Genomic DNA, 22,263 nt, shown 5'->3' with positions numbered 1-22,263 from the left:
AAAATTGACCAGAGGGCAGTTGATTAATGACCCAACAATTGTAGTCATGCAATGATACACTACAGATGATGTCACAGACACCACCATGACTGGGTATGTGCTGTCCCACCATCAGGACACGTGCACCATAGGTAGCTGGTACAGGAGTATAGAGTCGGAGGGGGTGTTGCTCTGGGAGTCCTTCACCATTGACTCAGGCCCACACTCATGTGGAATGAGGTTTACTTGTCAATGTCTAAACTGTTGCTGATTACTATCACTGTCAGAGTTATACAGGGAAACAGACCCTTCAGTCCAACCCATCCATGCCAAGCAAATATCCTAAATTAATCTAATCTTGTCAGTATTTGGCCCATATCACTCTTAAACCCTTCCTATTAATGTACCCAACCTTTTATAAATGTAATTGTACCAGCCTCCACTTCCTGTGGCAGCTCATTCCTTAGGTTCCTTTTATATCTTTCCCCTCTCAACTTAAACCCATGCCCTCTAGTTTTGGACTACCCTACCCTGGAAATAAAGAGCTTGGCTATTTGCCCTGTTCATGCCACTCATGATTTTATACATGTCTATAAAGTCACTCCTCAGCCTCTGACGCTCCATGGAAAATATTTAGCCTCTCCCTATAGCGTAAACCCTGGCAACATTCTTGTAAATCTTTTCTGAGCCCTTTCAGGTTTCACAACATCTTTCCTATAGCAGGGAGACCAGATTGAATGCAGTGTTTCAAAAGTGGCCAAATCAATATCCTGTACAGCCGCAGCATGACATCCCAATTCCTATACTCAATGCACTGACCAATGAAGGCATGTACCAAATGCCGCCTTCAGTACTATCCTGTCTTCCTGTGATTCAGCTGTCAAGGAACTATGAAACTGCACCCCAAGGTCTTTTCATTCGAGAGGACTCCACCATTAAATGTTCAAGTCCTGCTCTGGTTTGCCTTTCCAAAACACAACACCTCTCATCTATCTAAATCAAACTCCATCTGCCAATCCTCAGCTCATCTGATCAAAGTCCTGTTGTATTTTGAGAGAACCTTCTTCATTGTCCACTATGCCACCAGTTTTGGTGTTATCTTCAAACTTAATAACCATTCCTGCTATATTCACACCCAAATCATTTATATAACTGATTTAAAAAAAACAGTGGATCCAGCACTGATCCTTGTGACAAACCACTGTTCTCAGACTCCTGTCTGAAAAACAACCCTCTGTCTCCACCTTCAGTCCAATTTTGTGTCCAAATAGCTAGCTCTCCCTAGGTTTCCTGTGATGTAACTTCACTAATCAGTCTAATATGCGGAGACTTGTCTGCCTTGCTGAAGTCCATGTAGACCACCTCCATTGCTCCACTGCACTGCCTTCAATAATTTATCTTTGCCACTCCTTCAAAAAAACTTGATTGAGTTTGTGAGGCATGATTTCCCTTGCACAAGGTCATATTGACTATCTCTATCAGTCCTTGCCTTACCAACTACACTAAATACTATCCTTCAGAATCCTCTCCAACAACATACCCTTCACTGACATCAGGCTGTCCGGCCTATAGTGGCTTTTCCTTACAACCTTTCTTAAATAATGGCACCACGTTAGCCACCTGGTGTATCACTTGTGGATATTGATGATGCAAATATCTCAGCAATCACGATCCTAGCTTCCCACAAAGTTCTGGGATGCACCTAATCAAGTCCCGGGGATTTATCTAACTTTATGCATTTTAAGTTGGAGTGTGGTGGTGAAAAAGCACAGCTGGTCAGGCAGCATCCGAGGAGCAGAAGATTTGACGTTTCAAGCATAAGCCTTTCATCAGGAATGTGCTTTTCCACTCTGACTCTGATCTCCAGCATCTGCAGTCCTCACTTTCTCCTCTTTATATGTTTTAAGACAACCTCTGTGATATGTGCAATTTCCAAGATGTTGCTAGTTATTTTCCCACGTTCTCTAACTTCTACATCATTCTCCACAGTAAATACTGATGCAAAATACTCATTTAATATCTCAGTCATCTCCTGCAAATCTACACCTAGATGGCCTTGCTGATATTTAAAGTGCCTTATTCTCTCGCCGGTTACTCTTTTACCCTTAATGTATTTGTAAAATCTCTTTGGATTCTCATTAACTCAATTTCCAAAGCTATCTGATGTTCCCTCCTGATTTCCCTATTGAGTGTACTCCTAATGCCCTTGTACTCCTTGAGGGATTCACTCAATCCCAGCTATTAGCTGCCATAGTCTCCTTTTTCTTGACCAGAACCTCAATTTCTCTGTCATCATTCCTTACCCCAACAGCTTTGCTCTTCACAGTAACATACTCCCTCTGGACTCACGTTATCTCATTTTTGAAGGCCTCCCATTTTCCAACTGCCCCTCTTTCCTCTAATAGCCTCCTGCAACCAACTTTTGAAAGTTCCTGCCTCAAAATTCACCTACCTCCAATTTAGAACTTTAACTTTTAGATCAGGTCTATTTTCCATAACTATTTAAGTGTAATAGAATTATGATCACTGGCTCCCAAGTGCTCCCACACTGACACCTCAGTCACATGCCCTGCCAAGACGTCAAGTTTTGCTTCTCCTCTCGTAGGTTCATCCATATACTGAATAAGAAAATTTTTTTGTACGAACTTAACAAATTCCTTTCTGTTCAAGCCCTTAACACTACGGAGTCCCAATCTATGTTTGGCAAGTTAAAAGCCCCTACCATTCCACATCATTACATATTACATATCCCTTGCCAATACTATACTGGAGGTGGAGGTACCCATCCTCAACAATAGGAAAGACCAACACATCAGTGCAAAAGATGATGAGGCTGAAATATTTGCAACAATCTTTCAGGCAGAAGTGAATGATACATCTGCCAAACCAAACATGGGTAAAAGAGCTGAACTCAGAGGTGTTAACATAAAGGCAGTTTTAGACAAAAAAATGACATCAAGGAGCTCAAATAAAATTAGGGGGAAGAGGGTGACTCTGCTGGTTGGAGTTATGCTTACTGAAAACAGAGGTCATTGTTTGAGGTTAATCATTACAGCCCCAGGAAGTCTGCATAAATTCTAGGCTAACCACCTTCAACTGCTTCATCAATGATCTTCAAAAGGTGAGAAGTGGGAATGCTTGCTGCTGATTGTACAATATTCACCTGCGAGGCTTGAGCAGTATCGAGGCTTGGGCTGAGAAGTGGGGAGTAGCATTCATAACACCGCTCAAGCAATGTGAATCTTCAACTATTATTGTCCTGTGCATTACCTTTGACCGGAAACTGAACTGGACTGACATAAATACTTTGGTTACAAGAGCGGGTCAGATTAGAAATTCCATGGTGAAAACTATAAATATACACATTAACTCCTGTCTCCCGAATCCCTGTCCACTATCTACAAGGCACAAATCAGGAATGCCATGGAATACTCCCCACTTGCCTGGATAAGAGCAGTTCCAACAATGTGACACCATCCATCTCACAGCACCCATCAGCCTTCTTCAATATGCACTCCTTTCCCAATACACAGTGACAGCAGTGTGTACAATCCACAAGATATACAGCAGTAACTCAACCATCCTCCTTTGACAGCACCTTTCAAATAGCAGCCTGTACTATCGAAAGGCACCAGATTATGGGAACATCACTTGTACTTCCCCTCCTGCTCCTCAACAATCTAACAATGGAAAACTAAGCTCCTTTTTATAAATTGGTGAACTGAAATATTATTTTGTTAAATTTTTAAAATAATAGTTTTAAAAACTCCACTAGGAATATAACACATTTTCCTTCAAAAATAATAATACTTTTGGGTTGGTGAGTCAGCATTTACTTTAGATCTATAAGATGTTGCTTATTCATCTTTTTATCTGCCCTTAGCAAACCATTGGTCAAGGGACGGCAGCCAAGTATCCTCGATCAAACCAGCCTCCCTCAGGAGGGAAAGTTGCAAAATCACCTGCTATCATCTGTGGCATCCAGTCAATAAAAGTTGTGGACTGAGTGCCTCATCAACAAAAATGCCAGAAACCTAGTGAGTGAATGAGTGATATATTATGGAGGCCAGTGAAATCACCAGGCTTTTCTTTAAATGGTGACCATGTACCTTCTGGGTTTTGAATAGTCACTATTCTTAATGCTAATGATTGAACTCGTATGCAAATTTCCAATTGCATTTTTGGATGTAGTGTCTGTTCAAAGTATTTTGCAAATGTTTGGGGTTTTATTTGTGCAGGGAGTGTATCAGTAGTCTGCAAAACTCACTATATTAACTGCAGGATTAAAGATTATGTTCAGCTTTTTTGGTTTTTTGAGAGATCACTGAGCAGTAGCCAGGATGCACCACTGAAGGCAAAATGCTTATGTGGGATTAGGTCCTATGTAGGTTCTGTGAAATTAAGCACTGAACATCTTAAAGTAAAACTTTGTAAAGTTGTGTTCTCAACCATAAGTTTTGTTTAAAAACATAGCATCTGGCATTGTAGGAATTGTGGGTTAAGGAGATGCAGGTCCTCAACTGGAGTTGTACAGAATTCTCCACAGTATTTTTCAAACCCATGGTAGAAGTATTTGACAAGTATTTTAGATGTTATTTATGTGCTTTATGATGATGCAATTAAGTGGTTGCCATTTGGGAATAGAAATACTAACTTTTTGAAACTACATTTCTACTTTCCCTATTATTGCAATAAAAAGGACAGCGATAGATTTTGCAGTGTTAAAGGGTGTAGGGATGGTAATGTTTTGATTGAAGTATAAAAGGCTTTAACATGTCTTAAATTTATTTTATCTGTTCAAAGCAAGAACATTCTCGAGCCTGATCCTTCCTGTATACTGAAGAATACTGGCATTGGCATACTAGCAGCTCACTGTTAGATCATGTTTAAACTGTTCATCAGAAACAATTGTTTTTAATTTTCATAATTAAAACCTATTCATTTAAAAATAATTGTTTGCCAAATATATTTGAAGAGCCAGTTTTTAGTATAACTTAGTTCTTGTTCAACTGTACAGTGCAAGCTGTTTTGATCATAATGAGTACAAATCAAAGTTTGGTTTGCAGATATAATGTAAATTCTGTGTAAATGTGTACACTTGATATTTTAACTTTTGTATTGCAAATTTTTAATTTGATATTACAGTACTACAACAAATGTACTCCCAATCACCTTTGTTTTTTTTCATACTGTGTAATAAAGAAATGCTCTTTCTCAAAAGTAATTGATAGTCATTTGGTAGCATAGGATTTAAGAATTGCTGAAAAAAACGCTTTGTACAAGGTATTCATATTGCATGAAGGGTATGCCAACTTGTTGGCAACTGCACTCAAATTGGTGACAGTGATTCCTTGGAGATGCATCAAATTATAATGATTGACTGTTAACTGCTCTGCTTTCAGTGGTAAGCCAGGCAAGTTGGTTGGTCATAGTATTGCCCTAAAAAATGAGCAAGTAAATGGCCGTCACTTATTCTGGTGGAACAGGTGCTGTGTAGAAGTTTGTTCTGTCTGTCTGCAAAGAACAAGACCTTGTGTGTTAGTGATTCTCTACGTACTGGAAGCTAATATTAATTCACAGGGCAAATATGTATAAACACTGCCTGTTTCAAAACCATTCCAGTTGATAGGAAAAATCTTCCCATTAGATTTACGAAGTCAATTTGAAATTTTGAAACTTGTGCTTTTAAATTGTTTTAATTTCATCTAAAAGGCTAGAAAATGTCATTATTTAAATATGCCAAAAAAGCTGGATAAAGGTGGGTGAAGAAATGTCATGGGTAAACTTGATAACTTTTTTTAAAATTGTGAATTTAGCTATTTCTTAAGGTGTAAATACTGAGAATCAGACTGGTCCCTCATTTCTGCATTATTTGGAACCTTTCTAAAGGAAATAGATATCACATCTATGGCCTCCGTCAGTTCCACATCTAACTGGCTTATGTGGGTTTCATTTTGGGTATAATCATTCCCTAGTTTAGACATGCACCTTTTGATTTGTTTTAACTTGAGACTAAAAATAAGTTCTATCCAATAAGCAACTGCTCTTGATGTATGTGATCAGATGATACTTATTTGCAATGTTTATTTTCATTCTATTTGTGGATATTATTTGATAACATTTGTTGCCCATCCTTCATTTGCTTTTGAGTTCACCATAGTCTTGACAATGTGCATTTCTTTTCTGCAGCAACAAATATAGTTGCTTACTGGATCAATTCGGACACAGTTGGGTATCAACTACACTATTGTGGGTGTGGAGTCACAGGTTGGCCAGTTAAGATTGTCACTTTGTCTTAAAGCATGTTAGTAAACCAAGTGGGTTTTCACAATATTTGGAGGTAGTTCTGTGTTCACTGTTACATCAACACCGTTTTCCACTTCTCAATTATTGATCCCATATACTAAACCTCGAATATAAGAATACTACAGTATGGGTCACTGGACCATTAGTGGGATAAAAACAGATTATGTATTTGGTCTATTCCATTTGACTTCAAATCTCTCTGTATTATCGTTTGCAAGTTATTGTTGACCACCAGTTCTCTCTGAAGCTTTGTACACTCAATTTTCATGTAACAAGCTCCTTTTTGGAAGAAGTATTAATATGGATGCATCATTTTGATTTGTAAGAGTTTTTATAGAGGAGCATTTTTATATATTTAATGTAGTAAAATATCTTGAGAGGCTCTTCATGAATGTTAAATAAAATTTGTCACAGCCATCTAGCTAGAAAACCTTGATCAAGTGGTGAATTTTAAGTGTATTAAGAGTGATGAAGTTTAGCACAGCTGAATGGCAGTTCTCAATCTCATCTTCACACCATATTTCAATACAGGCAATCATTCAATCTGCCTAATTCATCAGGGGGGATAAAAATACTGGTCCTCCCATTATTTTCTGTTTGGTTATTCGATCTTCATAGTTTTGTCTTCACTGTTTCATTCAGGGCTCTGTGTCTCGTTCCTTTTCACCAATGTAATTCTCGCTTTCAGAGAAGCAGTTCCAAATAGTAATGATGCATCAAATTGTCAAATTTCTAACTGCACTGAAATGGCATCCTTTTTGTATTTGCAGTAAACAGTCACCATGTTTTACACTTCATTTGGCTTGGGAGGGGACTGATTTGTTCTAACATTTCATGTAAATCAGCCCAGTGTTTCCTTTCCGTTCACCTGAGCAGCAAAATCTATGGGTCCAAATTTGCAGATGCAAACTTTAGGAAACACAGCACTTCTGTGGAGATTGTACGCCATTAATTTCTTTCCTGATCTTTTCTGTAATGAGAACAAAGTGAAATATTTCAGTTATAATGAAGAGATCTAGTTTGTTCTATTCCAGTAATGCAGTTCTCCATTCCAAACAGATTCTATGCTGTTACTTATAACACAAAGTGAACTGGCCTCAGAAATGGTGTTTCGTAACATCAGTTGTGAGACTAGATTCCCGGCTGAACACTCGCTACATAAGCTAAGTTGTGTAATGTGAAGGGAGTGTGGACTGATAGCAATAGAAGTAAGTGCGTAAACATACGATGAAATATTTTTAAACATCAAATGTGGAAGAAGTTAACTTTGGTAGGCGGTAACGGTAAACCTGTCCAGGCAAGACTATGGAGCAGATAGAGGAACTTTGATCAAGACTTCAAGCCAAATATTGTCAATGAATGCATTGGGATTTTCCCCACAGTGACCACAACCCCCCACCGCAGGCTTAAACCATTGCACACTCTGTAAAGAAGAGAGAAAGGGGTGTTACCATTAGAGCTTGTTACTCCATTTGGAATCTTGGACCCCCACTCTAACTATCGGCTATAAACCCAATTGGTCAGATCAGAGCTTATGGTGAGCAACGTTCCTATCCAAATTAGACTTTGATATTAAATTTAAAAAGAGCAGTAACCGATATGGTGATACTGTGGTGCACAGTTCTGAGATGGCGGGGGGGGAGTAAAGTAGACAGGGCCTTGTTGTTTGTCTACAAAAACTTTGTCACCACTTCCTAATTCAACACCTTGAAGTCAACTGCCTGATTTAAAATTTGTATGCTTATTTTAAGTAATATCCAAGTTCTGTGTAAGCTGTTGTGACTAGTGCACCCTAAAGGCTTGCCTCACCTTCATATAGATACTACTTCTTGGTGATATCTTGCAGAAACATGATTTCAGCTTCAATTCATACCCTGATTCAGTACTTTCCAACCCCCCTCCTTCAAATCATTGCTAGCTATGTTATATATTAAGATTTGATTTAGCCAGTGTCTGCCATTCATTGAGATCATGGCTGATCTGATAAATCCTCAACTCCATTTTCCTACTGTTTTCCCTATAATCCTTTTATTCCCTTACTGCTTGGGTAAATTCAAGGTTGAGATAAAGATTTTTTTCAAACACCCAGCCTTGATAATTGGAAATGGAAAACTATCATGAGGCTTTCAGCATCATTTGTACCTCAAGAAAGAAATTTGAAAATTAGAAACAAGCTAACACCATTGATAATAAACCCACTCTGAATTTTGTGTGATGTTGTTCCCTGGCATTTTGTGAAGTGAAATAGGGCACGTATTTAGTACCAAGTGTGAGTTGGTCATGAGCTGCCATTCTAGATATTTCTTGATATGAAATAGAATTACTCAAATAACAACTTGTACATTTGAGAGTATTTTATATCTAACAATAATATTTATGTAGTTCCTCTCTGGTCTTTTCAAAGGACTGTCAAAAAGTTTCTTATTGGCTTTAAAGTGTAGTCATTTTAAAATAACTTGTCACTGTGCTTACTTTCTTTATACATGTATCAAAGGAAATTAATAAACTAATAGATGCAATGCTGAAAGATGATGCTAGCACAACTTGCTGATGTATCTTGTTTACTTGTCTGGTAATAATCGCCTCTTGACTTCTAAGGTGGTGTGTTCAAATCCCTCTCCTGCATTTGAGCGCAAAAATCAAAACACTTAGCACAGTGCTACACTGTTGGAGGTGTTGTCTTTTGGATGTGATGTTAAACTGAGGCTTGGGTTGTCCTCTGAAGTAGATGTCAAGGAAATCAATGTCATACCCTGGTCTATATTTATTCCTTAAAATAAAAATCATGCAAATCTGAATAAATTAATATGGCTAGAAAACTTTAATACTTATTGGTTGTAGTAGTGTTAGTTATATTTAATCATATATATTAATTAACACAAACAGCAGGGTATGTGATATGTTGTAGATGTAGGGGTTTCTGGATCCTGATGTGATCCAAGGCGCAAACACTTGCAGTAAGTGCCTGTGGCTGCTGGAACATACATACAATCGATAAACTCGAGACCAAGCTGCAGACACTGACGCACCAAGGAACTGAACATTTTCAGTTGTACCCCTTTACCATAGGGTCATATGATTTTGTTAACAGTGAGAAACTTACAGTTCCTTTGGAACCGATCATCATTCATATAGGCAGGGTAAGGAAAGAAGTTTTGCAAGTCCGTCTGAGAATTAGCACCAAGTCAAGAAGCAGAATCTCACAGGTAATAATCTCTGGATTATTTATCTGAGCCACATGCAAGCTAGAATAGAGCAAATTATCTTACACATGGTAATTTCTATCATGCAGAAGTGGGTTTTTGTTTGTGTGGCATTTACACCAGCATTCTAGGAAAATTTTCAGTTACATAATGCGGGCAGGGATGAAATTTCAGAAGATGGAGTAAACTTAAGGGTCTGTTTCTGTGCTGTATAACTCTTTAGTTCAACTCATCCACGCCACCAGACATCCCAATCTGCCCTTGTCCCATTTGCCAGCACTTGGCCCATATTCCTCTAAACACTTCCTATTCATATACCCATCCAGATGTAGTTTAAATGTTGTATTTGTACTCTCCTCCACCACCACCTCTGGCAGCTTGTAGCAGACACACACTGGCATCTGTGTGAAAAAGTTACCCCTCGGGTCTTTTATACATCTTTTCTCTGCTCACATTAACCTATGCTGTCTAGTTTTACACTTCCCCCACCCTAGAAAAAAGACCTTGGCTATTCACCCTATCTAGATCAAAGATAACAGACAATGTATATAAGAAAACTCTTAATATTGGAAATTCCGTTTGTGACAGGAACAGATTAAAAAGCATAAATCTAAGAATAAATCAACCAATATGACAAAGTTAGAGAAATTTTTAAACAATGTTCTGTATCTGAATGCATGTAGCATTCAAAAGACAAATGCTAAAAGCACAAATAGAAATTAATATGTCCAGTCTACCAAATAAGGTTTCTTTGGTAGTTTCTTTGGTAGAGATGGAAGGAATCCATCTCTAAGATGAGGGCAGCAGGACAATGGGAGCATCACCACTTACAAGTTCCCCCTCCAAAGCCACTCACCAACCTGACTTGGCAATATATAATCACTATTCCTTCACTGCTATGTCAACAGCCTGAAACTTCCTCCCCAGTGGCATTGTATGTCTGTTTACATAAAATGAACTGCAACAGATCAAGGAGGCAGCAACCACCATTTTCTAAATAGCAACTAGAGAATCTACACTGGCATAGCTAGTGCCACCTTCTTCCCAGGAATGAATAAAAATGGTTAGAAAGCAGTAAAGAATGACTAAAGTAGAGGAAAGGAGAGAAAACTAGCTAGAAGTATTTATTTTTAAAATTCTATAAGCGTTTTAAAAAGGTACAGGTTAACCAAGAATTGGTCTAAAGTGAGTCAGTCTGGGGAATTAATAATGGAAAATAAAGAGATGACAAATAAACTGAAGTTATTTTGCATCAGTCTTCACTATCGTGAATATTTCAACAATAGTTGTAAATTTGGAAATGGAAGGAAAGGGAAACTGTAAATTATGTGGCATTGAGTAAACTGCTGGAGCTGCAAAATAACAAGTCCTCAGGTTCTGATGGACTTCATCCTATGATCTTTAAAAAATGGCCAGTGACTTAGTTGATACAGTGGTTTTAATTTTCCAAAATTCTGTAGGTCCAGAGAAGTCTGTCTGATTGCAGAACAGTTTATGTAACTTCCTTGTCCAAAAGGGAAGGAAACAAAACAGGAAATACAGGTCAGTTAGCTTAAGATCTATCATGGGGAAGATATTGGAAGCCATTGCTAAAGCCGTTATAACAGGGCACTTGGAAATGTTTAAGGTAATTCAGGCAGATTCAACATGGTTTTGTAAAAGGAAAATTATGTTCAACAACTTATTGGTATTCTCTGAAGCAGTAATATGTCCACACTGTAGGGAATCTAATCTTTAAAAATATCTGATCTAAAAATGTGCTATGAATAAAGGGGAATATAGGTGGATGTGTAGTACCTAGATTTACAGAAGGCATTTGACAAAGTCACACATCAAAAATTATTGCGTAAAATTTAAGTTCATGGTCCACAGAGTAACATTGGCATGGAAGGAAGATTGGCTAGCTAACAAGAAACCAAGAAGGCATAAATGTGTTTTTTCTGGTTGCCAACATGTAATGACCGATATGCCATAGGATCAATGCTGGGTCCTTGACTGTTTACAATTTATGTAATTGTCTTGGATGAAGTGACTGAAAGTATAGGTGAATTTTCTGACATTACAAAGCTAGGTAGCAAAGTAAGTTGTCAAGAAGCCATAAGGAGGCTACAAAAGGATATGCATAGGTTAAGTGAGATGTCAAAGATTTGAAAATGGAGCTAAATGTGGAAAAATATGAAGTTGTCCATTTTGGCAGGACAAATAAAACAAATTATTTAAGTGGTAGAGATTACAAAATGTTAGTCTGCAGGTATCACAAGTAAACCCAGTAAATAATATGGTTTATTGCGATGAGAATTAAATGTAAAAATAGTGAGGTTACACTTCACTTTGACAGGGCACTGGCAAAACTACATCTAGAATACTATGTACAATATTGGTCATCTTATTTAAAGGAAGAATGTAAACACACTGGAAGCTTTTCAGAGAAGTTTTCGTAGACTCATATCTGCTATGGGTAAGTTGTCTTAAAAGGAAATGTTAGACAGTTTTATCCATTGGGAATTTATAAGATTAGAAAGCAACTTAATTGAACCATACAAGCTCCTGAGGGGTACAGAGGGCACATGGAAAGCATGTTTCTTCTTCTGGAAGATTTTAGAACTAAGGGTCACTTTAAAAATAAGGGGTCAATCCTTTAAGGCAGAGATAAGTAATTTGTTTTCTTACAGAAGGGCAAGACTGCTTGGAACACTATTCCTCAAGAGGTAGTGGAAGCAGAGTTAGAGTCATAGAGATGTACAACACAGAAACAGATCCTTCAGTCCAACTCATCCATGCCAACCATAAATTCTAAATTAATCTAGTCCCATGTGCCAGCATTTGGCACGTATCCATCGAACCACTTCCTATTCATATATCCACCCAGATGCCTTTTAAATGCTGTAATTGTACCAGCCTCCCCCAATTCTTTTTGCAGCTTTTTCCATACATGCACCTGTCTGTGTGAAAAAAGTGTCTTAGGTCCCTTTTAAATCTTGCCCCCTCACCTTAAACCTATGCCTCCCAGTTTTGACTGCCCTAACCCCATTGAAAAGACCTTGGCTATTCACCCTATCATGCCCCACATGATTTTATAAACTTTTATAAGATCACCCCTGAGCCTCTGGAGGTCAGAGAAAATGGCCTCAGCCTATTCAGACTCTCTCTACAGCTCAAACCCTTCAACCCTGGCAAGATCCTTGTAAATCTTTACTAACCCTTTCAAGTTTCACAACATCCTATAGAACGGAGACAAGTATTGAACACAATATTCCAAAAGTGGCTTAACCAATGTCCTGTACAACTGCAACATGACCTCCCAACTCCTGTACTCCATGCACTGACAAGTAAAGGCAAGCACACCTCCTTCACCACCCTGTCCACCTGGGTTCTTGAAAACTTTTATGGTGGAAGTAGTTGGATGCTTGATAATCCACATGTGGAAAGGACATAGGCTGGAGTAACCAGATCTGCCATGATCTTACTGAATGGTGCAGCATGCTTAAGGGACTAAGTAACCTACTCTTGCTCCTCATTTGTATATTCAAATGTAGTGTCCAAGTTGGCAGCCCGCTTTCTACAAATGGTGACTATGTTCAAAAAAGTACTTAAATAACTACAAAGCATTTTAGAATGTCCAGTGGTTAACAAAACAACATACTATACAAATGAGTTTTGTTTGGTTTGTAATATTATACCACTTGCAGAACTAAGAGTCAATGGACACGAAACATTAACTCTACTTTCTCCCCACACATGCTACCAGACCTGTCGGATTTTGCCAGCAACTTCTGTTTTCTGTTTTAGCTTTACTTCTGAGATTGATGTACTGTTGATCTTTCCCCCCTCCTCTTCCCAACCTTTTTGAAACTGTCTCTGCTGTTTTCAGGTTCTGATCTGCCTTTTTTGAATGATACTTTGATCAATTATTCTTTTTGTGTTTTCCAGATATTCTGCACAATTCATTTTTGACTAGATGTCCATGACATTTAACCCATTTCCAAACTTTCACTGACTCCATTCGCAGTAAGTTAGTGCACACTCGGTTCATTGTTCAGTTTTATTTCCCTGTGTGGACAGGTATCACTTAGAAGGAGAAATGAAGGAGTCATTAGTTTCACAGAAGTACATTTTGCCATGATTCAGCACAACAATGCACAAGCATGCTCCTGGAATGGATCAACCCTTAAAAGCCCCATTAAATTACAATTGAATCAGTTAATATTATGATTTTTATGGGTGGTGTTACTCAGTCCATACAATAACACTTACCATGAATGTGTTTGCTTACAATACATTCTTATCATCCACAGGTATGCAAAATCACATCAGCAACTGGAATGTAAACATGAATTGGAAAGCTATGGCAAATTATAACTTAATGAATAGGGAGTGCTGTGGAAGATACACAACACCCAATGACTATGTTAAAGACTGATCATTTGAACAAATTCTATTGGCTCACCACTCCCTGGGTGAAGAAACACCTCACCTTCGTCCTAAATGGCCCATCTCCATATTCATAGGCAGTGACCACTGGTTCTGGACTCCCAGTCGTCAGAACATTCTTCTTACATTTATCCTGTCCAACCTTTTTAGAATTTTGTAAGTTTCGATGAGATTTCCTCCTCATTCTTTCTTCATTTGTCAGTCTTGACATCCTAGGAATCAGTTTAGAAAATCTATATTGCACTCTCAATAGCAGAACATCCTTGCTCAAATAAGGAGATCAAAACTGCATACAATACTCCAGATGTGGTCTCATCAAGGCCGTGGTACAACTGCAGCAAGACTGTCATGCTCCTGTATTCAAATCTTCTCGCTATGAATGTCCATTGACTATTCACTGTCTGCTGCACCTACTTGTTGACTTTCAGTGACACTAGTGTACAAGGACACCGAGATCTTGTTTCACCTTACCTTTCCAAATCCATCACTGTTTGGATAATAATAATACTTCCTGCTTTTGTTCACAAAGTGAACAACCTCACAATTATTCACATAATACTTCATCTACCATGTATTTGCCCATTCATTCATAGTCACGCTGAAGCATCTCTGCATCCTCCTCACAGTATAGCCTCCCACCTAGCTTTGCAAACATGGAGATATTACATTTAGTTCCCTCATCTAAAACATTAAGATATTAAAACATTGTCAAATTAAAGATACCATTTTGCTCTCCTCCCCTCTTCTTCCTCTCCTGACCTCCTCTTCCTCTCCTGGAGAAGCTCACATTGTCCTGCCTGGCCCTGTGTCATTGTCCAGACCAAGGGGACCCCTAGCAAGATGCCAATGACATGTCATGCACTTTCTCCTGGTGAGTTCCATGAAGTAAGGTGTAAACAGCTATTAGTTCAGAGAATTTCTGACAAAGATATTACTCAACTGTTGGTAAAGTCTGTACAAAGTTTCCCAATAATCTTTTTGTGTGTTTCAGAAGGACACTTCACAGCTCCATGAGCAATATCAATGAAATATATAGTGTCCTAGGCCCAACCAACTTCAGCTTCTACATCACTGATCTTCCTTTGATCATAAGGGGATGTTTGTACAACATTCAGCACTATTCATGACTCCTCAGACATTGACTATACATCCAAATGCTGGAAGACCTGACAATATCCAGGAGTGGGCTGACAACTGGCATGTGTGCTCCACAAGTGCTAGGAAATTACTATTTCCAACAATAGCATGTGACCATGATCCTTTGGCATTCAACAGCATCTCTATTACTAAATCCCCCACTGTCCATCTCTTTCCCCACCCCAACCCAACCTATCGCCTTCATCCACCTATCGTTTTCTCAGCTAACTTCCCCCCAACCCCATCACCCCCCTCCCATTTATCATCACTGTCCCACAAGCCTCATTCCTGAGGAAGGGCTTATGCTGAAGTGTCAATTCTCCTGCTCCTCGGATGCTGCCTGACCTGCTGTGCTTTCCCAACAACACACTCTCGACTCTGATCTCCAGCATCTGCAGTCCTCACTTTCTCTGACAAGAACACATAATACTGGATATAATGGTGTAGTGATAATATCATTGAACTGGTAACCCACAACCCGGTGCTAATGTTCTGAGGATCTGGGTTCAAATCCCGGGTTCAAATCCCACCGTGGCAGATGGTGAAATTTGAATTTAATACAAGTAATAAATAAAACTTGGCTACCTAATGACAAGCTTATATCCACTGTTAATCATCATAAAAACCCATCTGATTCACTTCCATTCAATCATTACAAGCACTATGATCAATTGCCTCACCAATCACTATCTTGCATTAAATAAATACTCAAAATCTATTTTTGCTTCAGACTCTGTCTTGGCACCTCTTCAGCACTTGAACTATTGGAAAACATTTCCCAAGATGTCTTCATGAGGTAATAGGAGATAACATTGCATAACAAACATTCCTGTGTTTCTGTTAGCTTCATTGTAAGTGTCTAGTTTACATTGCCCAATAGGCTAATTTAAAATTTACCAAAAACAAAAAATGCTGGAAAAGCTCAGCAGGTCTGGCAGCATCTATGGAGAGAATGCGAAGTTAATGTTTTGGCTCCAGTGACCCTTCCTCAGAACCTACTGAAGTTTATAAAGGTGTTCCTGACAGCATGTACCAGCATGTCTCCTTATGAATTTCCAGTCAAGTTTGAGAAAATTATTATAGTTATAGTCTGCACCCTATAAATTAAAATGGCTGTGGTACAATGTAATTGTTCAAGTGAACATGCATAGAAGGTAGTTATTTCATAAGTGAACTTAATCTGTCATGAGTCTTGTATGACACTTGTGTACTTCAAAATAAATCTTTCTTTATTCATTACTTACCAGCTAAGTTCCTCTGTTCAATGTTAATTAGACCTTCATACAAGTCTTTGACTGGGTTCTTGCCAGTTAAAAGGACTCCATGTAACCATATCAACAACATTCTGTGGCCATGTTCCTTGTAGCTCTTTGAGCCTAACCAAGCAGAAATAAATGTTTGTAAACAATTCGCAACAATAAGAGCACACTTTACAATGCAAGCCAAATGATCTGGGGACACAGGTTCAAATCCTGGCACAGCAGCTGCTGGGTCTTCAACTTAATTAATATGTCAAATATAAAACTAATCTCAATAATGATGCTATAAAACTTTCTCAGTTGTCACAAAAACTCTGGTTCACTAAGGTGCTTGTTTTAAGGAAAGAAATCTGAAATTCTCACTTTGTCTGGCCTACATGTGATTTCAAATCCACAACAATATGGTTGACTCTTAATTGCCCTCTGAAATGGCCTTGTACGTCACTCAGCTCAATGGAAATTAGGGGGTGGCCTTAGCTATAATAGATATATATGCCATCAAAGAATAAAGGGGCAACATTGACTTAGATGCAGATGTTATCTTGTGAGTATTCTATCTAAATATATACTGCAGTATATTAACGTTTAGTGATGAATGTGATTTCACAAGCCAAGATATTTGCTAATTAAGATCTTAGCTTGAATTACCACATTAATTTAGCAACAATACAGGATAGCAAGATCAGTCAACAAAGATCTTTGTACATTAGCTGAAGCACTACTGAGGAATGTGTCTGATGTTTGCCTGGAAATTCCTGACTAACCAAATAAAAAATATGATGGAATAGACACCACAGATTTAGTAACATGCTACCAAATTAAACCAGTATCTAGATAAGCAGGTTTCCTTGTTCTATTTATCCGCCCCCTCCATTGCCAACACCATCATGGTATAGGGTATGGTTCTGTCCTCACTCGTTCACGCTGTCCTGAGAAGCTCTGAGCAGCAGTCAGGTTCAGTGGAGAGGGAGAGTGCTACTGAAGCTAAACTCCACTATCAGCAGCACAGACTGCGTGACATCAGCTGGTAGCCGCAGTCAAGTACAGAGGTAGGATGTGAGGGTGGCAGGGGGAGCAGAGGGAAGAAAGTGGTGACAGAAGGGTGGAAGCTAAAGTCTTGGAAGGAGGAAGAGAGGGGGCAATGAGATGAAGGGAGGGGTGGATAGATAAAAAAGGGGAATAAAGAGAGTGGAGGGGGTAAAGGGAAGGTGACTACTCCTGTTCCTATTTCTTTTAAAGCTCTGGAGACATTAGTAGTAAGATTTCAAAGGAACAAACTTGAGGTGACAATAAAATATTACTAAATATTTATAAAGAATCTATAAAGTATTAGTATCTTAAATGGTACATGGGAACCCACAATTGATTGGAGGTAAAGTCAAAGGAATTATTTTCCTCTACTACTGCTAACCATGTACAAGAGATTAAAGATGAACAACATGATGATTTATCATTCATAATTATTTGGGGTTTCATTGTAATAGTATAAATGATCCAGATGTCTGAAGTAGTTACACTATACAGTATCAGACATCCTGACTCTGAGGAAGCTGGATCAGCCTCAAGGACTCTGCACATAAATGAAGAGTGACTTAGTGATGGGATACTGGCCTCTATGGAGTATTTCACATATTATCTAAGGAAAATGGCGAGGGAATTCCAAGAGAACCAAGATTTTTATTTTTGAAACAAAATGGACAATAAAGGCTGGCTTGGCCAGTGAAACTCACATCCTGTGACAAATAAAACTAGAAAAAAATGATTTTATCTAGCCATCCTCAAGTGATATCTGCCTAGGGATGATTTTGACTATTAATGCAGTACAAGAAAGCAGAGAATAAGGATTTATCAACAGGCTCACTCCTGGGACAGGTATGAGCTTAAGGAATTTGAGTACATTTTAAATGTTAAATGGAAATAAATATTTCTTTCTAAGAAATCAATTTCTGTCTGAACACATCAAGAAGATACATGTTATTTTCAGTCTTCAGTCTTCAGTCAGCAAGATGGAAACTACCAATCTTTATGCATTGAAATGAATTAGAACTCAACACATCCTGATTCTCAAACCTTCTGTCTGGGCCCTTCATTCCAAAAGACAGAAATATCCAAGTGAATAATAAGTTTCAGTTCCCACTTGATTTTCATTTTGATTATTTTCACCTTCTAAAAGTGCAATTTGCTGAGAAGCTGTCAGATCTTTGGCAATGTTGATACAAACCAGGTTAGAGTAGAAGACTAGCTAATGAGTTTATGCAAACAAATAGGTAAGAATATATTTGAAGCTCAAAACTCCATGCAAAAATTCTTATCCAATGCACATAAGCAAGTTCATGTAGTTGTGTTCTATTAAATAATAGAAGAAAACTTAGGATTTTAGATTCCTAATTAAATTGTATTCAAAACTGATGAATCATGTTTGGAGACAGGGCTGTCAACCTGTATAAAACTTGTATTTAGTTAACTGCTACAACAATAAAAAATATCCCAAGATGCTTCACAGAGATGCAAAGAACAATATGCAAGCCAAAAGCCAAAGGTGACAGTAAAGGTGGGTTAAGTAATACCTTGATCAAAGAAGTAAGATTTTCAGAAGGGTCTTAAACAAAGAGTTAGAAATGGAGTAGCTAAGAAAGAGAATTCCCACCTGTGAAACTTCGGAGTGGGTTTTGGATCTTGAAAGTCCATCATTAGGACTAAGTGGAGATCCCAAGCCTCTGACCTTGAATTGTGCAGGAAATTGTCACCTGGCAATAATATTACCTGAATTAACCAATTAACTGGAAGAAGTTCAGCCATTAAGCATGCAGCACAAGCTCTCGGGACTGAAGGACCAATAGGAGATCCTCCTGAGCTGAAGGAGCTGCAGCTGGCAGTTCCAGTAAGAGAGACAGAAAGGCACCTCCATTTTCAGGTGCCCACCCAGCAACATTTAAAAGTTGTGATTAAAATATGGTCAGCAAAGCACAGCCATTGTTGCGGAAGGATAACCCCCTGTGAAACCACAGCTTTGGTTAGGCAGCAGGAAGGAGTTTCAAAGCAAGTCTGGAGTGTTGTCTGCTCCCTGACTGCCACCAGAGGACCATCTCTGGAAATGCTCCCAATGATAAGGCCTCCACCCCACTCCAACCCAAAGACCTACCAGTAATTTTCTTTATCAACAGATCTTAATTTACACACCACAACTAACAGGGTAGTAGTAGCAAAGTCAGTGAAGAAGCAATCTAGAACCCCAGACTAATGTTCTGGGGCATGGATTCAAATTCACCAGTGAATGTTCAATTCAATAAAACTCTGGAAGAAAAAGTAATAGGTAACTACTGTCAATTATAATAGAAACACATCTGGTCTACTAATGTCCATTGAGTAAGGAAATCTGCCATTCTTACATTATATGTGACTCCAAACCATTAAGCAATGTGAAAGTGAGGGCTGCAGATGCTGGAGATCAGAGCTGAAAATGTGTTGCTGGAAAAGCGCAGCAGGTCAGGCAGCATCCAGGGAACAGGAGAATCGACGTTTCGGGCATAAGCCCTTCTTCAGGAGTGGTTCAACTAGGTGCTTCAATTAATTTGCAGTCTTTCTGCAGTTGGTTATCTAAGCTTGTTGAAAAACCAGTGCTGTGAAGGAAACGATTGGCATGTGTGGGAAGATTGCACTTTTTATATCAGGCTAGTGAAACTCTCATCTGGATTGTTTGCTTGCTTCATTTGCAGACTTGAAGACATTATGATGAGATTCTGCATGAGTCTTTGATCGCTGATAGCTTCTTGTTCAAAAAAGAAAACATTAGCATCCCAATCCTTAATGTGTATGTGTGGTGTAGGAATGTTACAATGTAGCCTGCAGCTGTAGTCAATGTTTACTGTAGCTTTAGCCATCAATTTTCAGGTTAGAAGCCACATGACACCAGGTTATAATCCAACAGGTTCATTTGAGATCAGACGCTGCTCCTTCATCAGGTGAAGTCACTTGAACTTTCAGTGCAGAGAAAGGCAGGTATGATCATTCACACTGCTGGCTAACATGCTGGTTTCAGAGGCCAGAGGCATGATCAGGACTGGAAAGACTATCAACATGTACGTGGAGTATAACATGAGTGCAGTTAAGAGTCAATCACATTGCTTAATGCTGAAAATGTGTTGCTGGAAAAGCGCAGCAGGTCAGGCAGCATCCAAGGAACAGGAGAATCGACGTTTCGGGCATAAGCCCTTCTTCAGGCCTCTGAAACCAGACTGACAGACCTTCAACAACCACAACCATCTTCCTTCCTGGCAGCAGAGAGATTCCCATTAACTCCAGTTTTGCTAAGGCTCCTTGATGCCAATCTCACCTCACCTCTGGAATTCAGCTCTTTTGTCCATATTTGAACCAACTCTGTAATGAGGTCAGGAATGTAATTGCCCTGGTGGAATGCAAACTGGGAGAGAGTGTGAGCAGGTTATTGCTAAGTAAGTGCTGCTTGCTAGCATTATTGATGACACCTTCTATCATTTTACTGAAAATTAGAGTAGATTCATGGTGAAGTAACTGGTTGAATTTGTCCTTGTGTTCAAGACATACCTGGGCAATTTTCCACATTGTCAGTAGATGCCAATGTTGTTACTTTACTGGAACAGCTTAGCTAGGGGTGCATTAAATTCTGGAGCACATGTCTTCAGTGCTATTGCTGGAATGTTGTCAGAGCCCATAGCCTTTGAAGTATCAGTGATTATAGGGACCTCTGGAGGAAACTAAGATAGATCATGCATTTGATACTTTAGCTAAGGATTTTCATAAATGTTTCATTGTTCTTTTTTGCTCTGTTACATTGGGCTCGACCATCATTGAGAATAGGGACATGGAAACAAAGAAAATAGGAAAAGGAGTAGGTAATTCAGCTCTTCAAACCTACTCCAACGTGATCATGGCTGATAGTTATGGACCCTTCTCCTTCATTGAGTTTTATAATGTCTACCACCAATCATGACTGGATGTGACAGGAGCTTTGAACTTTGATCTAATCCATTGTGGAATTGCTTAGCTCTATCACTTACTGGTTATGCAGTTTGGGATAGAGTAATCTTAAGGGTTTGCCTCATTTTTAATATACCCAGTCCTGATCCCAGTATGGCTCCTTGTGCCCTTCATTGTACAAAGATTAATCCCTTGGCTTGAAGATAATGGCAGAACAGGGAAGTGCCAGGTTATACAGATTGTGCTGGAGTACGATGCTGCTGCAGTTAATGGCTCAGAGCACTTCCTGGATACCCAATCACGAGTTGCTATATCTGTTTAAAGTCTATCCCACTGAGTACATTGACAGTGGCACACAACACAATGGAGGGTATCCTCAAAGTGAACACAGGATCTCACAAGGACTGTGCAGCCACTCTTGCTAATACGGTCATGGACAGGCACATCTGCAGCAGGCAGATTGTTGATGAGGTTAAGTAATTTTTTTTATCTTGGAGTCATACAGCATGGAAACAGATCCTTTGGACAACCAGTCTATGCCAACCATAACCCCAAAACAAACTATTCCCACCTGCCTGCACTTGGCCCATTTCACTCTCAACATGTCTTATCCATGTATTTATCTAAATGTTTTTTAAACATAACCATACCCACATCCACTACTTCCTCTGGAAGTTCATTCTACAGACAAGCCACACTCTGTGTAAACAAATTACCCCTATGTCTGTTTCAAATCTTTCTCCTCTCACCTTAAAAACATGTCCTGTGTTCTTCAAATCCCTCACCCTTGGGAAAAGACACCTGCCATTCACCTTATCTATTATTTCATAGACCTTTGTAAGGTCATCCCTCAACCTCCTAAGCTCCAATGAAAGAAGTATCAGGCTATCCAGCCTCTCTTTGTAACTCAAACCTCCATTCCCAACAACATGGTAAATCTCTTCTGAACCCCCTCCGGTTTCATAATATCCTTCCTATAACAAGGTGACCAG

The 22,263-nt window shown here is 38.9% G+C and overlaps 2 protein-coding genes across 7 annotated transcripts in view; one reads left to right on the top strand and one right to left on the bottom strand.

The window, feature by feature from the left end:
• The window catches only part of poc5 (POC5 centriolar protein homolog (Chlamydomonas)), a 76,834-nt gene extending 71,631 nt beyond the window's left edge, over window positions 1–5,203 (top strand). For 3 of the 4 annotated variants that reach the window (XM_043707369.2, XM_043707338.2, XM_043707356.2), the window contains one exon: window positions 3,863–5,203. In XM_043707369.2, coding sequence (XP_043563304.2) covers window positions 3,863–3,985 — 123 coding nt within the window. In that variant the 3' untranslated portion in view covers window positions 3,986–5,203. The remainder of the gene's footprint in view (window positions 1–3,862) is intronic. The other variant, XM_043707350.2, reaches the window with a different exon arrangement.
• An 858-nt stretch (window positions 5,204–6,061) lies between these two features.
• Window positions 6,062–22,263, bottom strand: part of LOC122558602 (ankyrin repeat and death domain-containing protein 1A-like) — a 47,782-nt gene continuing 31,580 nt past the window's right edge. For 2 of the 3 annotated variants that reach the window (XM_088000340.1, XM_088000342.1), the window contains 2 exons: window positions 16,301–16,432; window positions 6,062–7,255 (listed from right to left, as the gene is read on the bottom strand). In XM_088000340.1, the coding sequence (XP_087856466.1) occupies window positions 7,197–7,255; window positions 16,301–16,432 (191 nt within the window). In that variant the 3' untranslated portion in view covers window positions 6,062–7,196. Of the gene's footprint in view, window positions 7,256–14,007; window positions 14,132–16,300; window positions 16,433–22,263 lie in introns of those variants that run through there. The other variant, XM_088000341.1, reaches the window with a different exon arrangement.

This window comes from Chiloscyllium plagiosum, unplaced genomic scaffold (genome assembly GCF_037043375.1).
Source record: "Chiloscyllium plagiosum isolate Xiang-an unplaced genomic scaffold, Cpla_swu_hap1 HiC_scaffold_2, whole genome shotgun sequence".
Taxonomy (NCBI): Eukaryota; Metazoa; Chordata; class Chondrichthyes; order Orectolobiformes; family Hemiscylliidae; genus Chiloscyllium; species Chiloscyllium plagiosum.
This window is presented reverse-complemented; position numbering and strand designations above follow the sequence as displayed.